Source organism: Cricetulus griseus, chromosome 3 (assembly GCF_003668045.3).
Source record: "Cricetulus griseus strain 17A/GY chromosome 3, alternate assembly CriGri-PICRH-1.0, whole genome shotgun sequence".
Lineage (NCBI taxonomy): Eukaryota > Metazoa > Chordata > Mammalia > Rodentia > Cricetidae > Cricetulus > Cricetulus griseus.
The window spans coordinates 169,166,148-169,191,152 of NC_048596.1; the positions used below are offsets into that span (position 1 = coordinate 169,166,148).

The window sequence follows — 25,005 nt, forward strand, 5'->3', positions numbered from 1 at the left end:
AAGACTAAGTTCACAGACTGTGTGTCTAGAAAAGATGGGAAACAATGCAGGCTCAAATAATTTTCTGCCAAAATAAAACAGGGAGTCAAGGTTGCTGCTGTTTTCTAAATTATGGGCAGAAGATATCCTCCTTTGCTAAGACATGCTTTTTCCCCATTATCCTCTGGGTACTCAAAAATTCCACCTCTCATTTTGACTATTGAATTGCAGATGACATTTCTGGTATGGCCTAACTTGTGCTGTTTTCCTTTGTGTGCTAATACAATGGTTTAAAATAATGGATGGGATTTAATAATTTCATCATTATGGGCTCATGGAATATCATATCCCAACCACATTTTGCAGAAGTCTCGTGGTAAGCCATAGTAGGATCCTAAGAACAGAAAACCATTGTCCTACTAAGAGACTCACAGGTGGAGGAGTCTAGAAGGTATAGATATGAGATGAAGGAAGGCAGATCTGTTTAAACTGTGAAGTGTGAAATATCAAACAGATGGTGCTGATTACATGCCTGAACCTCTGACAGAGCAGCTTCCATTATTATGAAATGAGGTTTAAAGGCTTGTATAATTTAGCTTTAATTAATTTTCTTTATTATCAGAATCAAGGTTTTGGTGGGAGAGCAGTGCTCAAACATCCACTTGAACATTTTCAAATAACATTTCTATTTCTTGAATGGTTCATTTTATTTATAATAGACAGCGGGTGCTGGGCTCCCAGATTATAAGGCTGGAGGATGTAATACAATCCTTATGTTCAGAAAAAAATCAAGCATCAGGAGTTCCATGTGGTTTAGCCTCATAACTACCCAATAAATATTGCTGATTTGAATTGAATTGATGAAGCTGAGGAGATCAGCATCTGTCTTCCTTGCACTTGGGAGGCTCAGGCAGAATGATTGCTGAAAATCTAAGGACACTGTGGATCATATAGTATTCACCTAACTAGCCTTGGATGCATAGTAACTCCCTGTCTCACACCCAACAACAAAACAACAACAAGAACAAATACCAACTCCCTAGCCCAAGGCAGTCAATAGATTTTGGGCTATAGAATAGTTGAAAATGCATACAGACAAGTCAGAAAAACCTATATAATAAACACATTAAATCAATCAGTTCTCAACAAAACCAAGAAGATCCAAGATGTAGACAGAATAGTGAAGCAGGCTCTGACATCTTCTTCCTCAACAGTGACTACTCTGTAAGTTGAGTCCTTAAACTTTTGTATGAGCATTGTCATAATGACACTGGTTACAGCAAATGTCACTGCTAGTTAGTATGTTGCAGACTCGGTGCTAAGTGCTTTGGACACATGTTGTATTTAATCCTGATCATAAATCTATGAGAATTAGTGTTTGAGTGCTGCAAATGAAAAGGTGAAAATAAAAATTTACTGAAGGAACAAATACTTGCTCAGAGACGCATAAAATGAAAAAAGTCTTGACAAGACCTTCATTGTCATCAGAGTAATGAAATCTATGAGTATAATGTCTTATTGTCCTTTACTTGCTAGATAACATTCACAGGAAGAGATCTATCTGGAGAATTTCTTCCCATTCAATAGTCAGACTTTAAGGCTGATTTGCTCCTACAACTGACTTTTATGGCATCCTTCCTGACATGACCTCCTAGAAGATTATTAGAAATTCAGATTCTCAGACTTTAATCCAAAGACATCAGCCATGCATTAGGACAATATCTCCAGGTGGCTCATGTGCACATTAGTATGAAGTAGTGTGTCTGAATTACAAACAGATTCTAAAGCAGTGGTTTTCAACCTCCCAGTGCTGTGACCCATACATACAGTTCCTCATTTTGTGGTGACCCCAACCATAAAATTAAGTTGTTGCTAACTTCATAATTGTTTTTCCTACTGCCATGTAATGTAAATATCTGCTATGTAGGATACCTTATATGTGAGCTCTTGTGAAATAGTAATTCACTGACCCACAAGTGTCGAGACTGACATATTGAGAATTGATAATCTAAACTGATTCCTATGTTGGTGACAAATAGTAAGATTAAACATTTCAAAATTTCCTAAGACTTGGTCCCAAAATGCAATTCACTAAAATCAAAAGTGCAAACACTTTGACAAGTCATGATCTTGGGGAGACCAGACAGTAGAGCATGGATGTTCAGAGCAGTCTGTGTCCTGATGCACTGCCCTGATCCATGAATATAAACTAGCATGTTGATAGGATTTTACTCACCTCATATTAGTCCTCTCTGGTGGGGATAAATTTACCCTTTCATTCAATGCTACTCACAGAATGGTCCCCATCAGATATGAAATTCATTGATGTAAATTTGTACCCCAAAATGAACTTGACATTTACTACTTTAAAAAGGTGTTTCAGAGTCTGGGGAGATGGATCAGTTGATCAAGTGCCTACTACAAAAGAATGGAGATCAGAAAATGGATTGCTAGCAAAAGAGGAAAATTCTCAGTGTGATAGTGTGTGTCTGTCATCTGACTGCTGAGGAGGCAGAGTCAGGGAAATCCCTGGAGCTTTCTGGCCAACCCATCTAGCCCAGCTAGTAAATTCCTGGATCAGAGAGAGAGAGAGAGAGAGAGAGAGAGAGAGAGAGAGAGAGAGAGAGAGCTGAGGAACCGAGGAACACAGCTTATGTCAACCTATTTTCTCCACACATAGAGGTGCATACATCCTCCAAACATACACACAAACCCAGTGCAATTATTTTCCACAGAGTCAAAGTAATTCTTCAGTAAGTGAGGCTTTGTGGCTGTCAGGCTCATGGTGAATACTCCTATTTGCTCCACAATTAAATGGTAAATATGGTACATGTAGTTCTACTTTTGGAAACGAGCAATCCAGAAAGATCAGGCACTTGTCTTATAACATACCTATGAAGAATGAAAATATGTAAATGAGATGATAGTAGACAAGAGCATAGGGCAAGAAAACAGCCAACACAAGGTGGAGAAAAATCACACAGAATTACTGTGAGAATCAAAATTCATGTGGCCAATGAAAACTGGGTCACCATTACTTTCTAGTATTTGATTCTCAGCCATTCAGAATAATGAAATTGGGGAATAAATTTGACTTACATATATGGGAAAGGTAATTACAGTGGGCAACAGGTTGAGAGACAAGATTCATTGATTTCCAACCGGCATTAGAAGCACTCTTCTTGCTGTATGTGAACCTGATTCCTAGTTAAGAGCTTACAGGTATGTAGGGAATAGGCAGTGGGAAGAGGATTGAATCTGGATGTAGGAAGATGTGCTCTGGAATTAGTCCTTGTTAGACTTTGGTATACTGAACATTATGTCTCCAGATTCTCATTTGTAACATGAAGACAGTGGGATTCACCTTGTGTGGTTCTTGTGAGAATGTGTGCAAAATGTTCACCTTAGAGAGTAATGCTCAAATGTAGTGACATTAAGTCATGAACAGTCCACATATTATATTGACTGCTGATTGGACACTGTAATAGTTAATGTTGTCCTTGCTAGAATCCAGAATAATCCAGGAGATAAGGCTCTGGGCATGCCTACAAGGAATTCTCTAGGTTAGATTAATGGCAATAAAAAAACCCACCTTAACCATGTGTGCCTCTATTCCATAGTCTTGGGTCCAGGACTGAGCAATATGGCAAACAAACCCAAACATGAGCACTCATCTCTCCCTGCTTCTCTACAGTAGATAAAATACCCTAGTCTCCTGCTGCCATGCCTTCTTTCCTGAGAGAAAGCCCCTCCATTGAAAGTTAGATTAAACGCTGAAGATAGAAGTTTCAGAACTGCCTTTACCTCTCATTCCCAAATAAATACGCAGTGACTTATATTAATTGTAAAGTGCTTCTCAGATGGCTCAGGATTATTATTGGCTAGCTCTCTCTCTCATAAGCATTAACCAATATCTATGGTCTTGGCCTTGCTGGTTATCCCCAGTCCTCTTTGTTCCTGGGCAGCCACATGGCCTCTCTTGTGACTCCTAAGCAAACCCTCTTTGACTTCCTCTTCCTTGAATTCTCCTAGTCTGGCATCCCCACCTGTGCTTTTTGTCTGGCTACATCCTTCCTGTTCCTTGGTCAAAACAGCATTATTCATCAACCAATAAGATAAACTTATATTCACAGCATACAGAAGGACATCCTCCATCAAAACACTTTATATCTTCTGTTGGTTTTGTCCTCCTATCTTAACAAAACAGCAAGATAAATTTGCAGTACAGATACCATGGTGAAATCAGAGATAGGTAAGAAATTCTCTATGAATTTTAAAATGTTTTCTGTTAATGTAGATTAAAACTGGGTGTGGTGGAGGAGTCAAAAATATTGCCATGAAATTCAGGACAGCTGGTCCACATAGCAAGCCTCTCAAAACAAGAACCATAGCAGACCAGCTATTAGAAAATACAATAGTGATGCCATGCACTTGGTGTGCTCAAAACGTTGGCATCTGGCTTTGTTAGTGATGTAGGCAGTGGCTTCCTAGGGAACCTAGGGTGGTCCCTATCTCCTGTCAGGAAGCAATTACCCTTTTTTAAAAAAATCTCTAGGAATCTTAAATCTTGGCCTGTGGTGAGTTAAAAGAGAACGGTTTCATTAGGCTCTTCCTTTTGAATGTTTGATCTTCTCTCTATCTTTGTCTATGTTTTCATCTTGTCTGGATTTTAAGCTCTCACCTACTCTTCTAGCCCCATGGCTGCCCATTGCTAGCTATCAGGATGGTAAAGATTAGAAAACTAAGGATTAGGGATGAACAATGATTCTTTCTTTCTTTCTTCTTCCCTCCTTCTTACCTTGTTTCTGTCTCTCCTTTTCTAAAGAAACAGTAGGGCTAAGACTCACCACTCAGCCCTCTGTGTCTGGGGCTCAGCTCTAGGATCAGACAATTGATTCATTTCTAGTGGTTCAGTCTCTTCTGCTACATTTCTTTGCTCAGGTACAAAAAAAGGGAATAAATTCCAACAGGTACATGGGTGATATGAATACCAGTTAAATTTGAAGCAGTCTCATTAATGTGACTCTGATTGTCAACCAGGTGGTCTCTCTGCCTCTGCTCTCACTCTACACAGACTGACCTATCCTTCTGCCTTGCCATTTTCATGAAAATGCACAAATCTAAGGACGGCACATCTCTACTTCAAAGGCTCCCTTCTGTTCAAGGACTGTGTCCAGTAGCTCAGCATTGAACAGGAGGTGTCTCCCACTTGGCTTTGACATTCCTGTCCAGCTTCTGATTGCACATTTTGGAGCTCACTGTGTACTGCTTCCTTAGTCAAATGTACCTGAAGTCAGAGCAGCACAGACCTGAGCCCCAGACCCAGAGTGCTCAGTGGTGAGTCCTACCCCACTGCCTCTTTAGAGTCAGAAAATCACAGCCTAATCTGCTGTGCAGAAAAACGGAATCAAATACTTTGGGCTAGAGCTCAGCTGGAGAGTGCTTATCTGGAAGGCGCTAAGCCCTGGGTCTAGTCTCCAGCAGTACAGGAAACTAATTGTGGGGCATCTGCCTATAATTTCAGCATTCAGGGAGTAGAACCAGGCATCAGGTGTTCAGTGTCATCCTCATCTACATAGCATATTGGAAGTCATCTTGGGCTACATTGTCCCAAATAAAATAAAATAATGAACATAATTCAAGACCAACCAGGTCGGCTTGAGATAGTGTCCAAATAGCAGAGCCTTCCTCTTACCTAGTATTTTGGTATAAAACAGAACATTGCCAACACTTAAATTGAAACTGCAATTTGAAAAACACCCATCCACTGGATAGATATGAGTTCTTTCTAACTCAGATCACCAACTGCTTACTACTCAATCCTTAATCTCAGTAATGGGGCTTAGGGTTCAGGGATTCCTTCATCTATAATGCCACTGATAAATTCTCTATCAATGTAACCTAGCCACCAATTGTTGTAGTACTATTCTATGATTTCTTACTGTCCTAGCTGACTGATGCACATAGATCAATTTCCTTCCCTCCATATCCACATAGCCCTATATTTGGATGAACAAATTTTCCCTACAGCTTAACCACACTGCCTGTAGTTACTTACATATATAATATATGGTGAGATTCTTTAGGACAGACGCCTAAAGCTGATTCCTTCCCTCTCAGCATGTATTTGGTCAGCACTAAAACTTGTTCATCTCTGAATACAGGAGTGAGTGCTCAAAGTATAAAAGTCTCTATGAACTTAGAATCTCAACATGGAGGCGTTTCACATTAGATAGGGCATCATCTTATCATTTTTATAAACCATGTCCAGATCTTTTGAGAAATATTTGAGAGGAGCCAGGGATGATCTTATTGGTTACACAGAACTGGAAGAAAGCTAGCACCATCCTAACTTTGACGGATTCCTATCATTATCCCTGCCAGATACCCAATGATAATTTTGTATGAGCTGGGTCTAGGATGGAGACAGTGATGGAGTTCAAGGAGTTTTCCTCCCTGGCACAACTATACTTCTTCATTGTCCTTGGATTTTTAACAGGGTGGTCTTTCATTATTACATGTTCAGGTTTCCTCCTTGGATACAACACCTTGGTTTCTTATTTATTTATTCATTCATCCATTCACTCATTCCCTTATCTATTTATTTGTTTGTTCTTTCACTTGTTAAAATCTGTCTATTTATTTATATTTTTTGGTTTTAGAGATTGAGTTTCTCTGTGTAGCTTTTAGAACCTATCTTGGAAATTGTGGTGTAGACCAGGGTGGTATTGAACCCACAGAGATTGACCTGCCTCTGCCTCCTTATGCACAACCACCAACACAGAGCAGCTTACAACTTGGAATCTATCAGGGTTACACTCACCTCTGGAATGCAACCACTGGGAATGAGCCCAACTAAGCCCATATGGTAGGCCACGGTGTTCAGCCCCAGGGAACAAGGAACTGGAAGTACCATTCAGGGCATCACAAGGGGCATCCATCTCCAGGACGAGCCCACATTGGTTACCAGGACAATGGTAGAGAGGGGTTCATCCCAGGAGCACTGGGACATGCACATTCATACTGTTTCTAAAAATGTTCAAGATTTTCGGTTTCTACTTGGCTGTCCTAATGGGGATGAAATCACCTTGTTTTCAGTTTTTCTGTAATAATTGATATCTTGGGAAATAAAATTATAATTCAATAAAGAGTGTGGAAAAATCAAACCATCATATCAATATAGAAGAAATATATAAGATGAAGTGTGAGTTATTCAAAGAGATAAAAAAAACAGTTTAGTCAGACACAGAAACACACCAAGCCACCATTGAAAGCCATGTGTTAACTTAGAGTAGCGTCTGGCCATCTCACACATACAGGTTAGCATCTCAAACACAGAATCAAGAGAGCACTTGGTGAGGAGGAAGCAAGAGGATGGAAAGTTGAAGGTCGGGCTTACAACATATGAGATCTTGGGTTTTTGTTTTTGTTTTGTTTTGTTTTGTTTTTAAGAAATCCTTTAAGAAGGGGCAGGGAAAGAAGGAAGAAAAGAAGGAAGGAATGAAGGAATAAAGGAAGCAAGGAATAAATGAAGTGAAAAAGAAGAAATTTGAATTTGAAAGAAGAAATGCATAAACTTTCTGGGCCATTAGAAAGTAAAAGTTTTAGATAAGCATATGAAATTCCAACAATTAATATCCACTTGTCATCATCACTATTGAATGAGCAGTGAAGAGATTGAGTTGGCTAACAGGAACTTTGCGGATTACCTGAGGATCCTACTGAGGCATATAATTAATTCTCTGAAAATGGACCTGAGAGTCACCAAAGTGAAAACCTGGTGCAAAAAGGTGTGTTTTATGTGGTGACATTAGTGAGACATGTTGATTTACATAACACACATTAACTGTTCAGAATGGACAGCTGTTCTCTGCAGCATCTCCTAGGAAGGGAACCCCAGCCTAAGCCCCACTTTTCTCTCCATGGAACATGTACAGGAAAGACCAGGAAAATCTGTTTTTCCTTGTGCAATCTGCTACCTAAAATACATAAATTACATTACAGTACCATTGGAATGTAAGGGAATACCAATTTAAATTGAGATGTCTCTATGTCATGTGATGAGATTTAAGCTGGTAGTTAAAAATTGCTCTTATTCCTAGCATCAGCTTGGGATCTGCCTTATTGTTCCCATATAACCATGAAAGGAAAAAGATAACTGCTTCAATTAGGAGATAAAATTTACAGTTGGTAGGGATTTTTTTTTAACCTACCAACCATTACATCGTGTAGGTATGCCTCATGACAGATATATGATTATATATGATATATGATTCCATAATCAACTATAATATCCTCAAGACCAGGATCAGGTTCATTTCCTGCGATGATTGATGGTGTTTTCAGGTTACTAACAATGTAGATGGAAGCAGAAAACTTACTCACTGAAAATTTATTCAACGAACAATTCACAGTTGATCCAAAAAAAAAAAAGAATAAAATCCTCAGGTTATTAAACCATTTGTAACTGGGTTTCCCCCCTCCATTCCAAGATCATTTCAACGGACTGCAGTGTGCAGAGAGCAACTTACAATGTGGGCTTTCACTAAGAGAAACAACATTGAGAATATGCACACATCCTAGCTTTCTGTTTCCCTAAAAATAATTGCATTCAATACAATGAGTCCATTTAGTGAACTAACTTTCCAGACTAAAGTACATTGAGGAAGAGGTCTGGAGATGGTTTTGAGCAAAGCATGATTTCTGAAGAACAGTGACATTAGGGAAAATTAGAGACTGGGAATCCCATGCTCCAACCATCTGTAGGTTTGCTCCCTCCTGGACTGATTAGGAGGAGCCACGCTGCTTCAACCTCATGCTTGTTTCAGAGCTGTTTTTATCAGACACTGGTGTTTTTCGCTTTCCTTTTCCTGTCGTTCTCCTCTTCCTCCTGCTTTCTTTCCCTCCCTGTTTTTCTTGTAGACAGGCTGGCCAGAACTTCCTGTATTCACATTGACTTTCAACTCCTGATCCTCTAACCTTCACCTCCCAAGTATTGAGATTACAGTGTGCAGCATTATGTTTGACTACCTACCTATCTTATGTTGTTCATGCTACTACTTGTTAAATAAAAGGACAAACTGTGTTTCTTCTCTGTTGCTTTTGACTGACGATTATGTGAAAACACTGTTATTTCTGGATCCATAGATACTTTGTAATGTATTGATAACCTACTTGTGTTACCTTGTTGACATCCTATGGAAAGGTATGTGTTACAGGGTTTAAGATCATGTGTTGGTGTTAGGTCTCTGGCCTTGTTACTAATGATTCTTGTGACATTGAATGTTCAATTTCTTCAGCTATAAGACATGGTTAATAATAACACTATCTTGTCTTTGTGAGGCTGCCATGGGATGATTTGTGGTGAACATTAGCACAAGCTTGGAACAAAATAAATGCTCTATAAATGTTAGTCATTTTCATTGAATAATTATTTCATTTGTGCCACCGACTTCTTGTTATGTTCAGATTTAGATGTGTCTTTTCAAATGCAAATATCCAATCTTGACTTCCTACCTGAGTGGATTTTATAGAGGGTGGATATTGAATCAGGCTGACACAGTACCTGGATCTTAGAATGGAATGTGTTTCCTGGTGGAGTTTGAAATATAAAATGTACGGCCATGAAGTTCAGTTTCCAAACTCCTTTTACATTTCCTTTATTTATGTATTTATTTATTTACTATTTATTCATCTATCTGTGTTTGTATGTGTGGTCTGGCATTGAGTTTATGTGTACCACAAGTGTTCAGATGCCAGAGACCAGAAGATGGAGTCAGAAAACCAGAAACTGGAGTCAAGGCCATCCAGGGTGGATTCTCAGAACTGATAATGAACTTGTGCAAGGGCAATAAACACTCTTATTTTTTAAAGAAAAGAGAGACTTTTTATTTTCTTTTGTGTTTATTGATGTTCTGTCTCATGTCTGTCTGTGCACCACATGCTTGGAGTGCCTGTTCTTACATAAATGTCACTGGATCTTTTGGAAGATAAGCTGCAGGTAGGACCATGCTGATGAAGGAAACTAAATCAGGTGCTCTACAAGAACAATGAGTGCCCTTAACCACTGAGACATCTCTCTACCCACCTATCCTGTTCATATGGTAGACTTAATTCTGAATCATAATTTCTTCATTCAAGTGCAAGGTACTAATACTGAAGGTGATTTTTCTGACACAGGGTGGCCATGTTTGCTTATAATGTTGGTTTCCATTCAATAATGTTAATAATTTCAATATAATACAATGCATAAATATAACATATAATATATAAAATGTAATGTTTACTACCTATTAAATTTGAGATGTTTGTAGTTTTGCTGTCTTGAATAACAATAACATACCAAATGCTGTGTCTGTTAATTGATGATGCTTATAATCTTACTAATGGAGAATGAGAATACCACACACATTATGAAAAATACTCATAATTGACAGTATATTATTTAAAGCACAGGCTATCCTGGTATAATAAGGGGAAGGAAAGCCTGCTATGTGTTGGTGCATAACTTTAAATCATCACTGAGGATCCACTGAGGATCCAGAAGCAGACAGATTCTATGAGTTTGAGGTCAGCCTAGTCTACAAAGTATTTTCAAGGATAGTCATGGGTACATAGAAAAACCTTGTATCAAAAACATGAACAAAAGCTCTCCTCAAAACCAAGAAAAAAAATCCCCAAACCTAAATGACAGTAGTAGTGGTGATAGTGATAATCACAAAGTGAGATCTAAAATATAAATGTTTATATTATCATTACCATTTTCAATGCCATTTACATTGTTGTTTTTAACATTCATACTGTAGTCAGGGAGGGCTTAGAACTCACTTAGTATCCAAGGCTGATCTTGGATTCCCAACAATCTTTCTCCTTCGTCCTCTGCAGGGCTGATTAGAAAAGTGCCGTGCATACCACAATAGAAGTGTGTTTATTGCTTATCTAACCATGTAGGTGTGTTGTGGGATTTTTGATTACACTGTGTGAAGATGTGTAGGTTTCCCTCACTTGTTTCCCTCATGCTTTCTGGTTGGTTTGATGCAGAGCTAAATGGCCAATGGCTAGGCAGGAGAAGATAGACATGACTTTCAGGGAGAGAGAGGAACACTGTGAAACAATATGAGAGAGTTTTTCCAGCAAGGGGTGGTAGTAGTTGGATGCACAGTATGGAGCTAAGCAGTAGAATGTAGGTTAATATAAAAGGTGTTTTTTTTTTTTCTTAAGAGATAGCTGGGAACAAGCCTAAGCTAAGCCAATCTTATACCAGTAATAAAGAGTCCCCATGTCATTATTTGGGATCTGGCCGTGCAATCAATGTCCAACTATATAGGTGTATAATTGAGTCAGCAAGAATCTCTTTGCTCCATTAAATTATTCAGGCTTCTTCCAGTTTGTAGTGCTCCCAGAGCCTAGAGGAGTGAATGTGGCTCCCTGTCTGAAACAGAGTCTTGATTACCTTTGTCTTATGGCCAGTGACAAGGGAAAATGTTTTGAAATCTAAGTGCTCACAGGACATAGAAATTATGCTGATGAGTCCTATGAAACTGATGATTCACAATTCCCACCTTGCTGCAAAAGAGCTGGGAAATATAGTCACTCCTCATAGCTAGTGTGTACTAGGTGTAGCCCAGTGAACTCTAAGGAAAGAGTCAATTGCCATGAAGACACCTTTTTAAGAAGCAATCTGCTGGATTAAATGGTAATTTGTTTTAGTTTGTATAATTCTGATTGCTAATAAGAGAATTTTTTTCAGTAATCATAGGCTATTTGTTTTGTAGCTAAAGAACTTTCTAATGTCTTTTTTAGTATTGTATGGTATTGTTGATAGAGGTGTGCAAGTGGGGGGTGGGCTTTGATAATCTAAACACACATGCCAGGCCTAGTCTCTCTCTCTCTCTCTCCCACTCTCTTACCCTGTCATGTGTGGATCCCATGTGAGTTCTCATTAACTATTCCAGTGCAATGTCTGCCTGTCTGCCTACCTGTCTGTGGGTCTGCTGTAGGGAGAGACCCCAACACCTGTACCTGTGACCATGCCATGCCTGCCTGTCTTTTTGTCTTTTTGTCTGTCTGCCTGCCTGCCTGTCTGCCTGCCAGCCACCATACTCCTCCATGATGAAACTGATCCTCTGAAGCTGTAAGCAAACCCTCAATTAAATGATTCCTTTAAAAGTTTCCTTAGTCATGGTCTTTGATCACAGTAAGAGAACAATAACTAAGACATACTTATTGATTTGATTAGGTAGGATCATGTTCAGATTATTGAACATCACTGCTCCTTGTATTTCATTGTTTTTGTCTAAATATTATCATGGCTCCCAGCTCTACTCAGACATGGTCAGAACTGGTCAGCAGGCTACTTGTCCCCAGTCTGTTGTAGGAGAACTTAAATCATGACACCGAGTCCCTTATTCAGAAAGTCTTGCCACAAATGAGCATGGGCTAAAGCAAACAGAGGTGAGGGATCTGATGCTGTAGTGTAAGCTCTCAGGATAAAGAACAGTCCCCTGGTCTTTGAGTGGTACCTGTCTGTACCATCATCTTTCTACCCTCGTCCTCCTAATGGAATGCTGATGATCTCCTTTCTTCTTGACTCTGCAAATCTCCATCATATTCCACAAACAGGTTTTCTATAACTAGGAAGCATGCTTGTCAGTGGAGATTTCGGGTAACACAGTAAATGGTTTTCAATAAGTAACACTGAGCTGCTGTGATAATACTACATCAGAGGTTGTGCTCTGAATTAATAACCAATTAACTTTCTTACTTTAGAACTCTTTCCTTGGTGACTGGAAGCCTCTGTGGAGTCACCACAACAGAGGGGAACATGGTTTTGGATGAGGAAGGATCAGAATCTTAGTTTTAAGACAAAGTATTCATAAGCATCTCAGACTGGCCCCACAGTAGTGGCACTCTTACCTCCTTCCCAGAGAGTTGGGATTAGATGTCTGCACCACTACATGTAAGCCACAGGGTGTAGATTCATGACTCAATTGCAATGGTTCATATTGTCATAGTGCTCAGAGGTATAGGATAAACAGCTATCTAAGCAACACTTGTCCCGAAGGAAACATGGCTGAGCTTTCATATTAATGGTTTTGATATTCTATGTACATCCATAGAGGATGAAAAAGGGCCTGTTCACTGTGCGTTCTGCCTTCCCTGGGTGTTTGAAACACTGATGTTTTGCATATTGTGTAGTGCTTACTTTTGCATGTCTGTGACAGGATTAATACAAAAGAAAGTTATGTTTCTTTGTCTCTCTTGCTCACTGACCAAAGGCTACTGGGGAAGGAGAGTTTTTATTTGAGTTACCAATGATAGTCCATCATCCATAGGAACCGAGGCAGTATTCTGGAGGTGGGAGCTGAGGCAAAGAGTGTGAAGGTTCTTTGTATGGTGTCTTGCTCCCCAGGGCTTGCTCATTGAGCATGCTTTCTCTTTTGTAACAGTAATTTATTTTCAATTAAAATATACTCATACCCTTGATCCCCTCTTCTCTGCAATCCTTCCAATCCATTCAAAAATTCATGTCCTCTTTTATTACTTCTGCCTTATATATATATAAGTACATATATGTATATGAAACAAGTAAATAAAGCCAGTTGTGTCCATTTACTCTTGCTTGTGTTTATATTTAGAGCTAACACTATGGGTTGGATATTGGACTTCCATTTAAGAAGTTCATTTTAGGGAAAACTAATGCTTCCTCTTTCGGTCGTCCTTAATGCCCAAGTTTTCATCTGGCCCTATTACACACCCAGGATCAAACTGCAATGGATTAGTCTTGCACAGTGGGCTGTGATTTCTCACATCAATGAAGGAAATGACCCACAGACTTGATCACCCGCTAGTATGGTGGAGAAAATTCCTCCATGGAGGTGGTTCCCTTTCACAGATAACTCTAACTTTTGTTACATTGAGAAGAAAAGCAAAGATAGAATTAATGGTGACCAAGAAAGCAAAACTCAGTGGCTTACATGTAAAGGGCAGAAAGATTTATCTGGCATAATAGGCTTCCAAGGTCTCAGGCCACTCTGGTATGTAATTTCAGTTTCTGATTCTTGACATTTTAGTGGTACCAGAAGAAGAGATTCATACAAGAAGCAGGCATGGATAATGCCCTCTTAAGAACCATCCCCTGGGTCATGCTTTTCCTACCTAGCCCCTATACTGAAATGTCTCCAGAAATTCTTAAAATAGTTCAACTGTTTGTGGACTAAGATTCAGTATCCAGAGAGAACCTATAGGAAGTATCACCTATTCAAATGACAGGCGTCTAAATATAAAAAGTCATCTATGACATTCCCATATACTTTCTATGAAAATTCAATGACTTCCAAAAGCGGTGCATTTGAATACAACACCCAGGATTAAAAGTATAAGACCTACTTTTAAAAAAGTAAAAGTTGTTCCTGTAAGCTGCCAATGATAAGAAATGAATGAGTCCGAGTATAAAGCTGAGTAGGGACAACACTCCCACCCCACATTCATGATATGATCCATTCAAAAAGTGCAGTTTGTAACATCAAGTTCATCATATTTGATTCAACTTTGTCCTTGAATAAATTACAACCTCCACATTCTGTCTCATAGTTTTCAATGTAATCTTCAGTCTCTTTCTCTGTCCTGATTTTCTGCTGGAAGGAACTCATCCAAGTTACAGAAAGGTTTATGGAACATTCATGCAACTATGAAAGTCAACAAAGACAGTAATCAACATCTTTTAGCTGTACACCAAGAAGTATGTAATGTATTTTACCATAGTAATGTTTCAAGCCCGTTGTAGGCAGCTGGCTACAGATTTTTGAATTGGTAAGACTTAGAAATTTACAGAATTATTAATGATTCTTAAAAATGACTATGTGTTGCAGTTGGAAATACTCAGATAATGATGGTATTGGATATTGAAGTAGATTGAATTCTCTCTAGGTTTTCCACTTTCCCCTGCCCCAAAGCTGGAATTGACTGGGGACAGATTGCATTAGAAACAGGGAAACTTATACAGGGAAATTCCAAGTCAAAGAAGGGAGAGAGCAACAGGGTAGGCTTCAGCAATTCTAAAGACTCTGTTGTGCAAAGGATGCCATGTTTTCTGGCATCCCTTAAGCTGTTGGGTTCATTGCCAGTTGTGAGCATTTTCTCTATGAGTGGGGTTGGGAGTGGGGGAAGCATCTGCATGACTTGCTTCCCCATGCTTGTGGAGTGCAGATATCTGTGTTCTTATTACATTGAGGTTATTCATTGGTGGAACTTTACTACAAGGTGCTGACATGTTCTGCAATATGGAACTTCCCCCATGATCCAAGACAGAGGAAGGTTCCTCACTAAAATATCCAGTCTTTACATCAGAGGATCAAAACCAAAGAACAGTCACTGACATGGAGATGTGTGAACAGTTACCAGTAACACAAACAAAATGTGCCCTGGGTGTCTGCTTTCAAGTTCTCTCAGAAAATCTTATGACTCCATGTGAGCAACATCAGGGACAAGACCTTGGTAAAGTTTGTCCAAACAACAATAAACTTTATTAAGTAAAACTTCATAAACACTGATACACAATGAACAATTAACAGAAAAATTAAATCCAAACTTTCTTATGTAAAATTGAGCATTGTTTAATTTGCATCAAAACTATAGCTACCATTAAATCCAAAGTAATTGTGGACATTAGGTTGGAGAATTAGAAGTGTTAATGATGAAAATATTTAATTTTATCTTAGAGTATACAGAGAAAATATATTTAAAGAAATATAACTTTGAATTGAATATCTCTTGGAAGAAATGCTTCATTACAGTACCCGCAATGCTGGGGCTAATATTGAAGGAGACCTGAGATATAAATATATATTTAGCATTATAAGACATTCCTTAGAATCCATGGAACCATTCCTTGGAATCAAGGTCCATTCCTTGGAACCATGAAGTGATTTGGAACATCTGTGTCACTTTCAGAAATGTTCATAGCTGGACCAAGTCCAGGGTCACATGGACAGAGACCAACAACAATAATAAGACCTATAGTGTCCCATATTAGGACAACTAGCCTCATTGGCAGAGAGATGGGCACTTGGATTGGCATTCCTTTCAGGAATAAACAGGTTAAACAAAAATTGATAAACAATAAATATCAAGGAAATTAACAAAAACTAACTAGCAAAAACTTATGAACAAAACCATGAAAATTGAAAAAAATTAAACAATTGAAAAAAGAATTCAACATTAACATCAGTCACAAAATCTTGAAAGTAGCATGCTTATCAGCATGTTAGATTGTGTGGGTTGTGTGTTTCTAGCATGTAGTAGGCATATACATGTATAGATTGCCCCAGATGCAGCTCTTCTTTGCTCCAAGTTAGCAGTACATGGAAGAGTGTTGGGGAATCACCCATTTTTTACAGTCCAGAAACTGTTTCAAGGCTCTTCAAGCCACCATGCCTGAAGCCCCTGGCAGCATCTACAAAAGAGTGCAGAGCAGCCTCAGCAGCCAGCAGGTGCTGCTGTTACAGTAAGCGCTTATGCAGGATTTCCCACACCATCTTCTTCCTAAACAGAGGCACATGCTGCTGAGAAAAGTTTATGGGTTGGCCTCTCGAAATACAGTCTGCATATTTACAGGTAAACACTCCACAATCGTTCATATTCAACTGCAGGGGAATCTCCTCTGCTGACATGCAGTATTGCTTCCACTCCGAGGGGTCCAGATCTATATTCCTTTTTGCTTTGCTTTCTTCTTGCAGGTACTGGAAAATCAATCCCAGGACATCTGTTCTTTTGAGTCCCATGGAATCCCAGTAGACAACGGTCTTCTTTCGTAGGTCTATGACCACAAGACTCCAGTGGACATGAAGATGTACCGGCACGAGGACAATGTCCTTTTCAAAGATATTCACGGCCCGGGTCCACTTTTTCACAGACCTGTATCCCCCACACTTGAGTTTCGTATAGAAGAATGTATTAAAGGTGTGAAGTGAGGCATAGCCTGGTGATTTGCTCCTGTGTGAGAGTAGGTTCATGTAAAAATTTATGATGTCATCATTGAGCCACTGGCTTTCCCGTAGAGTCTGCATGTCTCCTCTGGTGATGTTCAGTTTAAATGCACTGCTTAAGATGTCCTCTTGTGGCCCTGGACCGAGTGCATTCATGATTTCCTGCTCCATGTCAGGTGTTACATCAGGGCCATGGTCTTGGCTACTGCCCTTCTCTTGCTCCTCAAAAGGCTCCTCCTCGGCCTCAGGTGTTAACTTGTTCTTGTGGAAGATGCCACTGGTGTCACTATTTTTGGAGTTTGGGGCCTGAGCTCCTCCCAGAATGTCAGGCTGGGGGTGGTGTCTAGTTCTCTTGTTTTCAAAATTAATTCCACCTGTCTTTTTTGTTTCAAAATGTGTCTCTGGTGAATAGCTCTTTTCAATTGTGACTGGTGAATGGTGTCTTCTGACAGGATGTCTGAATTGATTTGGCTGGAACTGAGTTGTTTCACAGCCATGAATATGTTCTTCCATGCAGCCTTTGATGTTCTTCAGGTTGTCAGCAGGTCTTGTGTGAGTGCTGGGAGGGCCAGAGTGGACAGGATCGCAGGGTTGAAGATGGTCAGACAACCTTCTGCACTTTTCATTGTGCTGTTTCTCAACTCTGTCCTGTATGTTGGAGTAAGTGCGCTTGCGACTCTTGCCAGCACCCACATATTTCACCTCAATGACATCCTCCTCTTCAGGGTCTCTGACCCTGTCTTGTTTATTTGGGTGCAATGGACCCTTTGCCATGGGATTCATTGCCTGACGATTTCCAGATTCTTGATGAGCAGGCTCTTTTTCATAGAGTTCTTGTTTCACTCTCTTGGGAGACTCGTGTGGCTCTTCACACTTCTCATCTCTTCCTCCTTCCCCCTGGCTCTTTCTTTTTCGAAATTTCACTACATGTTTGGGACTCATGGTACCAATCTGTTGGTTACATTGCCTTGTCAAGGAAGGCCTTTGCCTACCTTTGGTCAGGAACTGGCTGTCTACTTGGCAAATGCCTTTTAATTTCCATGTTGAAGTGCAGGATAGTCTGACTCTTTGTGCATCCTTTGGGGATATTGAATTGATGTCTGATGGATCAGTTAGTCCACTAGGAGTCATCTTATCCTGAGACATTTTGATGTTCAGAATTCACAGTGTAAAGTGCTAGATGTCCTTTTTAGCAGTGAAGGTACACTTTTGGTGTTGGAGGCAGGAGGAAAGTGACACAAGATGGATGTGACAGGATGGAAGTGAACCTTTACCTCACTGAGGCCATCAATTCATTCTTATCTCTTGGGAGGTAGTTCTCTAGTAGTTTCCCTGTAGACAGTTCGATGGTCTTAATTCAAAAGTCTTGTCTTGAGGGAAAAGTGGGGCTTCAGAGGGCAATGGGCCTCTGTTTCCCCCGAAATTGAGGTAATTACAAAGCTTTGTAACCAGTAGCTCTAAGGCATAAGCGCTTGGCAGCACAGTCAACAAATTTGAGGCAAGACTGTTTGCTTCACTGTTGCCCTGGCTAAGAGCCTGATGTTCTATAGTTGGTTATGATGCAGTTTGATACTTCATGACAACATTCTATAGTGAGTGGAGCCATCACCCATTGTCTCCCGGGTCTAAGATCCTTTTTTGATGACTTTGTTTTTGATATAGGGTTTCTCTGTAACAACCCTTGCTATCCTAGAACTCACTTTGTCAACCAGGCTGTCCCGAAACACACAGAGATTCAGCTGCTTCTGCATCCTGATTGCAGGAAGTACTGTGTATGCCACCATTGCTGGCCAGTTTAAGGATCTTAATGCTTGTTTCCATCCTTTAAGTTCCTCTTGGACTGTGCCTGTCTAAAAGCCGGAAACAAACACAGAGTCAGTTAAAGCTCAGAGGGGAAGAGGTGTAGCTCTGTCTTCAGAAAGGGAGAGACTATTGGGAAGAACAGTAGATTTACTACACTTCATTTTTCTCTAATGTGAAGTCTAGGAGAGAGGTTAGACACTTGGAACCATTTAGATACATCTCTCTTCTCTTATGGACAGAGGATTAGGCTCAGTTCACCTACACATCCATAGAGCTTTGATTTATTTCGCGAAATATGGCTCAGGCAGTGTCTGTTCATTCATCTAGGCAGAATCTAAGAGCCAATGCAGAGTCAACCTTACTCCCTCCTCCTAGCCATGAGGGTACAGATACTGGATCAAGGTGAATCTGGATTAGCTGCACCCTGAATGATCATTAACCCCTCACAAAAATCAGTGAAAGCAAAGGGGAGAAGCTTTGATTTGTTGATCCACTGATTTGTGTCGGTTGTTTGTTGTCTCATCATAAACTAACTCATCCCATGATCCTGCTGCCTCTTAGGGAAGAATCTGCTATGTGTTACTGTTTTTAATTATAGAAAACAAAACGTAAGTGTTATTCCCTGACTTGGAGTCTTATGCTTCTAACATTAGTGGATGAAATTTACCCCAAAAGGAGATTTTCATTATATCAATGTATTTCGTCTCAATATTTCTAGTAAGTACAAGAAAGTTACAGCTGTGAGACCTGGTGGACACCAGCTACCAACAATACATTATACTTTAACAACATTAATGGGTTAATCAGCATCCTGTTGAACCCTGTAGGCTGTGTTGAGAAAGACACAAAGTATCTATCCCATAGAAAACACTGGGAAGAATTCAATTAAAGGACATTTTTAAAAAAATAAAGCAGATGTGGTTATGCCTGTAAAAAAGACCAAGGAGGAGCATATTCTCAGAATTGTCTCATGTAGACAAACCAGAGATAAAGTATAAAGTGTAATGAAATCATAAGTGACACAAAGACATTGGAAGTTTGGGGAATAATGCATTTCTTTTTTAAAAAATAAATTTTATTTCAATTAAAAACAATCTTATTTTACATATCAATCCCATTTCCCTCTTTCTCTTGCCCTCCCATGCCCCCACAAGCCCCTCTTCTCACCTCCATCCACTTTCCAGGGAGGGTGTGGCCTCACATGAGGGATCACCAATCTGTCACATCATTTAGGGCAGGACCTAGGACCTCCCCCATGTATCTAGGCTGAGAGAGTAGCCCTTCAAAGGGAATAGGCTCTGCAAACCTATCGTGCACTAGGGATAAATCTGGTTTCATTGTCAGAGGCCCCATAGACTGCCCAGGCCTCTCAACTGACAACCACATGCAGGGGCCTGTTTTAGTCCAATGCTGGTTCCCAGCTGAAAGACTTGGGTCCGTGAACTTCCACTTGCTAAGTTCAGCTGTTTCTCTGGGTTTCCCCAGGATGGTCTTGATCCCTTTGCTCATCACGCCTTCCTCTCTACACATGGATTCCAGGAGTTCAGCTCAGTGCTTGGCTGTGAATCTCTGCTTCTGCTTCCATCATCTAGTAGATGAAGGCTCTATGATAGCATTTAAGGTAGTCATTATAGGGGATTGGTATTTAAGGTATCCTCTTCATTATTGCTTAGATTCTTAGTTGCAGTTATCCTTGTGGAACTCTGCACATTTCCCTAGTGCCAGACTTCTCTTTAAACTGATAATAGCTCCCTCTACTAAGGTATCTCTTTTCTTGTTCTCCTTCACTATTCTTCCCCCAACTTGGATCTCCCTAACCCCTCATGTTCCCCTCCCCCTTCACCCCTCCTTTTCTCCTATCTCCCTCCCCACTCCCCACATGCTCCCAATTTGTTCAGGAGATCTTGACCCTTTCCCCTTCTCTGTGGGCCATGCATATCTCTCTTAGGGTCCTCCTTGTTTCCTAGCTTCTCTGGCGGTCTAATATCCTCATATGCATGAGCACACACCATGTTTTTCTTTCTGTGTCTGGGTTACCTCACTCATGGGGTTTTTGTTTTATTTTGTTTTTGTTTTTTGTTTGTTTGTTTGTTTGTTTGTTTGAGACAGGGTTTCTCTGTGTAGCTTTGGAGCCTATCCTGGCCTTGAACTCACATAGATCTGCCTGCCTCTGCCTCCCAAATGCTAGGATTAAAGGCGTGTGCCACCAATGCCCAGCTGGATGGTTTCTTCTAGTTCCATCCATTTGCCTGCGAATGTCAAGGTTTTATTGGTTTTTGTTTTTTTGGTTTTTTGTTTTTTTTTTTTCCCCCGCTGAGTAGTACTCCATTGTGTAAATGTACCACATTTTCTTTATCCATTCTTGGTTGAGGAGCATTTAGGTTGCTTACAAGTTCTGGCTATTACAAATAATGCTGCTATGAACATAGTTGAACACATGTCCTTATGGTATGAATGTGCTTCCTTTGGGTATATGCCTAAGAGTGGAATTGCTGTATCTTGAGGTATACTGATTCCCATTTTCCTGAGAAACAGCCATACTGATTTCCAAAGTGGCTGTACAAGTTTGCATTCCCACAGCAATGGAGGAGTGGAACAATGCATTTCTAAGTAATTCTTTCTTCATTTTGTAATCCAGAGACCATTGTTCATAAACTAATGAATGGTACATGGATGAATGCATATTGCAAAATGTGATATTAAGCAAGACTTCAAAATATACATAAAATAAATTCTAGAAAGGGAGGAGTTGAACTTCAGTAGTAGTATGTGTTTCAATGCAAATGTTATGTTCAATCCCCAGCATCATTAACTCTCAAGAATGTGTTCAACTTGTTACTGGGGTGTGAATTAGTGATATAATGCCTATAGTGATACAAGACATAGAATTTACACCTTAGTTGTGGAAAAGCAAAGCTACTGAAGAGAATGAACATGCAGTTGTGCACTCACACACTGTCAAATTCTCTCTCTCTCTCTCTCTCTCTCTCTCTCTCTCCCTCTCTCTCTCTCCTACACACACACACACACACACACACACACACACACACACACACACACACACGTGAGGGCACCCAGGCACAACCACAATGAAGGTATTCACCAGAAAGAAAGGGAATAGATCATCCATGAAGAGGAATTTTCAGGAGTCATTTGGCTGAAAATACTTGGAATTCACACTTGTGTGAAAATGAAAGTAAGTCAATTGAGAAATGAGTAAAATAAACAGCAATTACCAATATGAAAAAGAGCACTGGCCCCAAATCTTCTCAGTGAGTGACAGGTCTATATACTGCCTGTCCTGCTATTATTCAGGAGTGTAGAAGCAAAGATAAAGAGAGTCAAGCTCCATAGCTTTTCCTCCAGCATCACACCCATCTTCATCCTGTCAGCAAACATCAGATCAATACAGATCAATACTCATCAGTCAGTTCTTAATTGACATGAGGGGTCCAAGTTTCAAAACAGGCAAATTTGGGAGGGAAGAAAGAGGAGATTCTGAGACAGATGTTTGCTTCACATTTCAATCCCTTCTACCTCCCCTCCCCCCAAACCCTCCCCCCAACCCCCCAACTGCCCCTCACCTCATCCACCCTCCACTCCTCAGGCAGGGTAGGGCCCTCGATGGGGGCTCCCCAAAGTCCACGACATCATCCTGGCCCAGGCCTAGGCCCTCCCCTATGTGTCCAGGCCAAGAGTGCATCCCTTCATATGGGATGGGCTCTCAAAGTATCTTCTTACACCAGGGAAAAATACTGATCCAGGGACACCCTAGAGTGCAGAGGCCTCCTCATTGACATCCACGTTCAGGCATCTGATTCAGTCCTGTGCTGGCCTCCCACATAACACTCTAGGGTCAATGTGCTCCCCCTTGCTCAGGCCAGCTGATGCTATGGGTTTCACCAGCCTGGTACCGACCCCTTTGATCCTCTTTCCTCCCTCTCTGCAATTAGGTTCCAGAGTTCAGTTCAGTGTATATCTGTGGATGTTTGTCTCTGCTTCCATCAGCCACTGGATGAGGGCTCTAGGGTGGCTAAAAAGTAGTTATTAGTCTCATTATAGGTGAAGGGAATTTAGGTTATCCTCTCTACCATTGTCTGGATTGTCAGTTTGTGTCATTCTTGTAGATCTCTGGAAATATGCCTAGTGCCAGATCTCTCCTTGGATGTATAATGGCTCCCTCTGATATGGTATCTCTCATCATGCTCTGCTCTATTCTTCCCCCAACTCAACATTTCTGCTCCTCCATTTCCTCCTCTCCCCTCCTCTTCTCCTCCTCTCATTCTGGCAGCTCCCTGTCCCCTACCCTCATGCTCCCAAATAGCTCATGAGATCCTGCCCCTTCCCATTCTTTGGGATCCATGCATTTTTCTCTTAGAGTCCTTCTTGTTTCCTAGTTTCTTTGCTGAAGAGGATTGTAGACTGTTAATCCTTTGCTCTAAGTCTAAAATCATATATAAGCGAGTAAATACCATGTTTGTCTTTTTGTGACTGGATTACATCACTCAGGTGGTTTCTTCTAGTTCCATCCATTTGCCTGCGAATTTCAAGATTCTGATGTTTTGTTTTGTTTTGTTTTTTCTGCTGAGTAGTACTCCATTGTATAAATGTACCAAATTTTCTCTACCCATTCTTCAATTGAGGGGCATCTAGATTGTTTCCAGGTTCTGGCTATTAAAACAGTGCTGCTATGAACATGGTTGAATGTATGTCCTTGTTGTATGAATGTGCATCATTTGGGTATATGCCCAAGAGAGGAACTGCTGGATCTTGAGGTAGGCTGATTCCAAATATCTGAACAACCACCATACTGATTTCCAAAGTTGTCTTACAAGTTTGCACTCCTACCAGAAATGGAGGAGTGTTCCCTTTTCTATCCTCTCCAGCATAGACTTTTTTGGTGTTTTTGATTTTAGCCATTCTGGCTGGTGTAAGATGGTATCTCAGAGTTGTTTTGAGTTGTATTTCTCTGATGGCCAAGGATTTTGAGCACTTTCTTAAGTGTCTGTCAGCCATTTCAGATGCCTCTGTTGAGAATTCTCTATTTAGTTCTGCACCCCATTTTTTAATTTCATTGTTTGATGTTTTGGGGCTAGATTCTTGAGTTCATTGTATATTTTGGAAATCAGCCCTCTGTCAGATGTGGGGTTGGTGAAGATCTTTTCCCATTCTGTAGGCTGTCATTTTGTCTTACTGACTGTGTCCGTTACCTTATAGAGCATCTCAGTTTCAGGAGGTCCCATTTATTAATTGCACATTTCAATGTCTGTTCTACTGGTGTAATGTTCAGGAAACAGTCTCCTGTGCCAATTCCTTCAAGGGTAGCTCCCAGTTTCTCTTCTAGAAGATTCAGTGTGGCTGGATTTATGATGAGATCTTTGATCCATTTGCACTTAAGTTTTATGCATGGTGACAGATATGGAGCTATCTGCAATCTTCTGCATGTCCGAATCCAGTTGTGCCAGCACCATTTGTTGAAGATGCTGTCTTTTTTCCATTTTATAGATTTAGCATCTTTGTCAAAAATAAGGTGTTTGTAAGTGAGTGGGTTAATATCTGGGTTTTCAATTCAATTCCATTAGTCTATGTGTCTATTTATGTGCCAATACCAAGCTGTTTTCAGAACTATGGCTCTATAATATAGCTTGAAGTCAGGGATGGTGATGCCTACAGAAGATCCTTTATTGGACAGGGTTGTTTTGGCTATCCTGGGTATTTTTTGTTTTTCCATATAAAGTTGAGTATTGTTCTTTCAAGTTCTGTGAAGAACTGTATTGGGATTTTGATGGGGATTGCGTTGATGTAGATGGCTTTTGGCAAGATTGCCATTTTTACTATGTTGATTCTACCTATCCAAGAGCATGGGAGATCTTTCCAATTTCTGATATCTTCTTTAAATTCTTTCTTTAAAGACTCAAAGTTCATACTGTACAGATCTTTCACTTTTTTCATTAGTGTTACCCCAAGGTATTTGATGTTGCTTGTGGATATTGTGAAGGGTGAGGTTTCTATGATTTCTTTCTCATTGCATTTATCATCTGTATATACTAGGACTACTGACTTTTTTGAGTTAATTTTGTATCCTGCTACTTTACTGAAGGTCTTTATCAGATGTAGGAGTTCCCTGCTAGAATTTTTCGGATTACTTATGTAGACTATCATATCATCTGCAAATAATGAAAGTTTGACTTCTTCCTTTCCAATTTGTATCCCTTTGATCTCCTTTTCTTGTCTTATT

General features: G+C 40.1%; 1 protein-coding gene across 1 annotated transcript; it reads right to left on the reverse strand.

Moving 5' to 3' along the window:
- Positions 1-16,478: 16,478 nt before the first annotated feature.
- On the reverse strand, positions 16,479-17,906 carry LOC113834682 (sentrin-specific protease 2-like). Its single transcript, XM_035441681.1, has one exon. The coding sequence runs from the start codon at positions 17,904-17,906 to the stop codon at positions 16,479-16,481; it is 1,428 nt and encodes a 475-aa protein (XP_035297572.1).
- Between the last annotated feature and the right edge of the window lie 7,099 nt (positions 17,907-25,005).